Here is a 5,896-nt window from a genome sequence, read left to right on the forward strand (position 1 = left end):
TGGTGCAGAGACGGCGTCAGACGTCGGGCCCTTCACGTCCGCGGCGTCAGACAACGACGGTGAAAGGCGACGGACGGCGTCAGACGTTGGGCCCTTCACGTCCGCGGCGTTGGACGACGACAGTGAGATGCGGCGAAGCGATCGGCCACTTGGGTCCAACGCCGGTGAGATGCGGCGATGCGATCGGCCACTTGGAACGGCGGGATCGGCCACTTGGAACGGCGGGCGGGCGTAGATCGTGCAACTGGTAGTTTCTTTTTTCTTTTCTTTTTTGTATGCGCGTGGTATACGTATGCCCGGCACAACTGTACAATATACAACTGTACAATATGAGGTGGGTATACGTTTCTGAACACCTATCCATTGAGAAGCTTAGTAAATTTTTTGTTTGCTAGTGTAGCATCCAACATGATCCATCAAATTATTCTTTGAAGTTGCGAATGCTAGTGATCTTTGTTCTGGTTATACTCAGCATAAATATTTTGAACCGACCTGCATGAGTATGTCAGTGGACTTAAAATTTGTTATCTTCTTGTAATTTGGACATGCAAGATCTTGAATTTGGACATTCACTGTCTTGACGGTAGATCTCAGCGGCCACAAATGGCCAATAAGCCGGTAAAGCCATCAGGGTTGAGACTTGAGACCTCCACGGCATCCAAGAGAGAACGTATACAAGCGCTTCTAGTATGTTTGAACTTTGAAGTGGCAATATTGAGTGCAGTGTCCACTGATTAAGCCCTACTAATATACCGTTAGGCTAACGAACAACTACATGAACACGTACTACGCCGGTCGTCGTCGTCGTTTGCCGATCACGGGGCGACGGCGACGGCGGAGACCATGCTGTCGACGCCGCAGACGTTGCGGCCGCGGCAGAGCTTGTAGTACCCGCCCTCCCCCCACTGCTGCCCCCACGAGTTCTTGATGAGCCAGTAGGGCCGGTACCCGAGCCGCAGCGCCGAGAAGCCGCGCGCGCCGTAGCCGACGAGGAGCACGCCGTGGTTCACCAGCGCCCGCGGGCAGATGAGCGGGCAGGACACGCCGCCGACGTACGTCTGCATGAACGCCGCGTTCAGGCCCACCGCCAGGGGCCCGCCGCGGACGAGCGCCGCCCGCATCTGGTCCTCGTCGAGCGGCACGGCGGTGAAGTTGGCCACGCGGACTGCCACCTTGCTCCTGTCGAACCGGCACGTCCCCTGCGCTCCCGTGTAGGGGTACACCGCCTGCTCCATCAGCCCGCCGGAGCTCATCAGGTACTTGTAAGCGTTCGTCATCAGTCCGCCGGAGCAGCCGCTGTTGCACTCGGTCTTCGCCACCGCGTCGCACTGCACATTTCCACGAGTTGTTTAGCTAGGAAGAAGATGAAATCAGGCGGGCGATTGAATTGAGTTGATGATGTCGCACCGTGTGGTCGCAGTCGACCAGCTGCTGCTCGCTGAGGTTGAGGAGCTTCCCCGTGGCGACGAAGTTGGCGCCCTCCACGACGCCGGTTGTGCTGAACGCCCAGCACGAGCCGCACACGCCCTGCATCTTCACATCGGTGACGGCGCCCTTGTCGCGCCAGTCGAAGCTGGCGGGCAGCGCGGCGACCTCCTCCTCCGTGGCCGGCGCCGCGGCGGGCATCCCCCGCACGCTGCGCAGGACGTCGCCGGCGCCGGCGAGGCCGGTGTGGCGCGCCTCGAACTCCTCCCGGGTGAGGTCGGAGAAGGGCGTGACGCCGTGGCGCGCGCCCGGGTCGAGCGCCTGGTGGGCGGCTGCGCGGGCCACGTTGGCCGCGAACACGCGCAGCCGGCGCGCGTACTCCTCGGGGCCCGAGTACTGCTTGCCGTGTCGCCGCACGAACGCCGCGAACTGCGCCTCCGGGAGCAGACCGGGGCGTCCAGCGCCGTGGCCGCCGTCCGTCACCTGCCGGATGACGTCTTCGGCGGACACGCCGGCGTGGACGAGCGCTAGGAGGACGACGAGCCGGGCAGCCATGGTACGTATGGAAACCTTGCTCGGTAGTCGGTCCTGCACCGGAGGCGTCATCAAATATAGGCGATGGGGAGCATTGCGAGGTGGCAGCCATGCAGGAGGAAGGGGAGGACGCATGTCCCTCCTCAAAGTCCAAACGGCGGTGCGCGTGGCGGCACACGTACGTCAGTCGGTGCCCGTGTTCTTATCTTCCAACCTGCTCCTCTCGACCGCCCCAGCGTCTTATTCTGAGTTGTGACGTCATTAGTCAATCTCCTTTTTTTTGAAGATCAAATTATGATACCGGATGCCGTGGTGATTCGCAGAAGTTCATCAAGCCAAAAACACTCTAGTTCATGCATGAAATATATCTTACAAGCCCAGAAGTTGTGAAATGGTCTCTCTTTCATGACAGGAAGCTGGATACACAACTTGTTCTCAAGTCAAATATACCATGTAAACAGTCCAGTCCCATTTTCCATTCCATTTCGTTACTCGCGACACACTTTTTTTCAGACTAAATACAACACATGGTACATTTCAGTTGATTCGATTTGGCTTCACCTAACAGAATAACTATCTTCTAGAGAACTTTGACAAAAGATAGACAACAAAGAAACATAACAGAGCAAATAGGACAACATGGACAATATGATTGGAGCCCTGCTGGATGATGCTTTTGTTCATCCTTCGCATGTTATTCTTCACTCCAGCCTGAGCTTTCGTAAGGGTCAGTTGCTGTTCATAAACAGAGGGTACCAAAAAATCAGTGCACAACCAAGAATAACCATTGTTTAAGAAAGAAAAGAAAAAGATTTTTTTTTTTGCAAAGGTGATATTACTCACATAAAACAATACAAATAGTCCATAAAGTAATTGTATCCAGCTTTTGCAGAAGGTAATATTAACCATTAAAACAGTATAGATAGTCCATTCAAACAATATATACACCAATTTGGACTTTGTATGTTCAATTGCAGGCTTATAGACATTTTAAACAAAAAACTATTTTTAAAAATACTTCATTTCAAAGCAACAAAATCAATATATAAACTGTATTTAGTACTCCCTCCGTTCCTAAATATAAGTCTTTCTAGAAATTCTAACAAGTGACTACATACGGAGCAAAATGAGTGAATCTACACTCTAAAATATGTCTACATTCATCCGTATGTTGTAATCCATTTGAAATGTCTAGAAAGACTTATATTTAGGAACGGAGGGAGTAGTAGTGTAGATCAAATGGATCTTCTAGGTCATATATACACGGTAATTGACTCAACGGAGTATTCTCTAGCACACATAGACGTACATCTAAAAATGGTATATAAATGGTAGGAAAGCACAAGTGCACATGGAAAACAATAAACATGTTATAACCATTCAGGAAAAAACATAAATAACCAAGGATACCACAAAAGAATCATGATAGAACAGCAACAATACCAGTTGGTTGAGGAAATCATTCTGGAATTTAGCCTCGGAGTTTATCTCTTGGGCGACCTGGAAAAGTGACCACGTCAAACAACAAATAAGTTTTTGAAATGTGAAGAAAAAGCCAGCATCAACAGCTTAACTAGAACAAATAATTGATCAGAACATGGCAGTTCTCTATCAAAGTACTAAATCCATTGCTTGTTAAAAGTTGAAATTGTATGAATTAAAAACCTAGACATAATATCATCTCAATGGTTGCAAGATTAATTTTACAGGAACAAAAGTATCAGTTATGATGTCAACCAGCCATCGGCAAATTCACACCAACTCATAAGACTGTTTATAGGCCTAAAACCAGAAAACCAATGGAGTTAATTCTATGCGAAGGTTAACAGGAAACACTGCATGCACGTGGCAGTATATCAGAGAAGGTATGGGTCAATGAGCATCCCACAAGAAGTTAACCATAAACACTAATAATGGACTAGGGAAGTGACGATGAGAAACAAAGGAGTATATATGGGTCTGTTTAGTTTGCTGCCCACACTAGCCCTGCCAAAAAATTGGCTACCTATTAAATTTTGGTTGCCAATGGGTGCACCCCTTCATCTCACAGATTTTGGGCAAATAGTTGGCCAAATGAGGGTGAGGAATTCCCTGGCCAAAAAATTGGCAAGCTAACATTTGGTAAGGCTAGTGTCGGCATCAAGCCATCAACCAAACACACCCATAATAAGACAGATGGAATGCCGCAAAGAAAGGTATGACACATATGAAGGCAGTGTCTTAAGATGTACTGGGCCCATGATGATTGGGCAAGAGACTTAAAGTGGGTATGAACTTAATTAAACCAGGTTATACATTGCATTTCCATACAACCCAAATCCATTAACATCAGACCAACTATGAAATTTCTTGCTGTGAGACTGATATATAAACAATATTTGGTACTCGCTAAATAAATAAACTACTTACATATGGTGTCGACTCATACAATCAATCTCCCGTGTTAACCTGAGATGGTTCTAATCTAATTGACATATACTCCGAGTTCATCTTGGTTTAAAGACATAAAACTATCTTAAACGAACTCGTACAGGCCGCACAACCACCAAGAACTAAATCATGGATGGAATTACGGTAAAATAAATAAATTGGGAACCACGAAGTATGTCTTAGAACGTCACATAAAATCACATAAAACATTTGCCATTCATGCTTAACCGCGCACACAACATAAGTTTCGAAGGTCAAAATTGCAATTAAGACCTAAACTGAGCATACCAAACAGAATTCATGAACCGGCTTAGAACAAAGGAGGCAAGGAGATGGAAGTCTTACGCCTTTCAACATGCGAACCCTCGAGTGCAACCCGTCGATCTCCTCGTCAAGATCGCCATGCACCGGGTCGATCCGCAGCTGGATCTCGTCCGAGCTCGACGCGTTCCTGCGATTTCCGAAGGAACCCCAAATTCGTCACGGACTCCGAGGACAAATAGATCGATTCGAACAGCAGAGGGCGCGAATTGGGCGACATGATATCGGGGATCGGACGGGGCGTACCTGGATCGAAGCGGCCCGGAGCCGTACATCGGGTTGGCCATCGCGCGCGTAGGCGGAGCAAGAGACGTCCGGCTCGTTCGCACGCGAGTTCAGTCGGGCCTAGTCTGGATTCAGGAGGGATGGGGCGGTGGCGCACGGGAGGTACGGGGGAAAGACCGGCGACGGCACGGCGAGTGGAGAACGGAGAGATGACGCTGCGGCGGGCAGGGCAGGGAAGGGAGGGGATGAGATCAAGGGACGAGACTGGCTGACGGGGTTGGAAAAGGAGATTAATCAGTTTTCTTCCGCGACACCTCATCGCGATTGTTTCAGCCGCTTGATCCGCGCTGGGGAGATCTGGAGCGTCCAATCAGAGGTAGTGCTATTCCATCCATGGTTTAGGCCACAACTTTCCCCCTTTTTTTTCAATAGAAAATGCCTAATGACAAGTAGACGCATGCCTCGCGGTCCATGGAAACTTCGTCTCCCGCCGAAAATAGGTTTTAATGAGGTATGTTGGATGCCAAAGGGTCTACGAGTTCTTTATCGTTGATGAAGTCGGGGCAGTGGCGAAGCGTCGATTGTAATAATCGTTCCTCAGTTTTTCTTATGTTGATGTCCCTTCTTGGCATGATGTTGACAAGTCGGAGGATACTGTGATCGCCGCACACTCGATCTTGCATGATTAGTGTTTGCTCGCGATGTCACATGGAGCGATAGCGTTATAATGTGTTATTTGTTCTTCAGCCTTATCTCTATTCAATGAAGCTCAGCCAAATACGAGTCCGTCGGGGAACTTCTGAGATTTGTCTCTCTTCTCATTCTAGTCGGGGTAAGGATTATCTTCTACCCTTTCTTGGTGTCGGCTTCTCCGGGATGATGATATATCCAGTTCGCGTTTGTCGGCGTCTTTTGGCTTACATCGATGACTTCCTGACCGCTACTTCTACAATCTTTTAGG

The 5,896-nt window shown here is 49.1% G+C and overlaps 2 protein-coding genes across 2 annotated transcripts; both read right to left on the bottom strand.

Moving 5' to 3' along the window:
* Window positions 1-535: 535 nt before the first annotated feature.
* Window positions 536-1,990, bottom strand: LOC119353971 (probable cysteine protease RD19D). The gene is made up of 2 exons (XM_037620676.1): window positions 1,408-1,990; window positions 536-1,328 (listed from the first exon to the last, which is right to left on the bottom strand). Exons 1-2 carry the CDS (start codon window positions 1,978-1,980, stop codon window positions 816-818), a joined length of 1,086 nt encoding a protein of 361 aa, XP_037476573.1. The 5' UTR covers window positions 1,981-1,990; the 3' UTR covers window positions 536-815.
* Window positions 1,991-2,324: 334 nt separating this feature from the next.
* Window positions 2,325-5,197, bottom strand: LOC119353972 (bet1-like protein At4g14600). Its single transcript, XM_037620677.1, has 4 exons — window positions 4,957-5,197; window positions 4,735-4,840; window positions 3,403-3,459; window positions 2,325-2,694 (listed from the first exon to the last, which is right to left on the bottom strand). The coding sequence occupies exons 1-4, from the start codon at window positions 4,995-4,997 to the stop codon at window positions 2,533-2,535; spliced, it is 366 nt and encodes a 121-aa protein (XP_037476574.1). The 5' UTR covers window positions 4,998-5,197; the 3' UTR covers window positions 2,325-2,532.
* Window positions 5,198-5,896: the final 699 nt, after the last annotated feature.

Source organism: Triticum dicoccoides, chromosome 2A, assembly GCF_002162155.2.
Source record: "Triticum dicoccoides isolate Atlit2015 ecotype Zavitan chromosome 2A, WEW_v2.0, whole genome shotgun sequence".
Taxonomy (NCBI): domain Eukaryota; kingdom Viridiplantae; phylum Streptophyta; class Magnoliopsida; order Poales; family Poaceae; genus Triticum; species Triticum dicoccoides.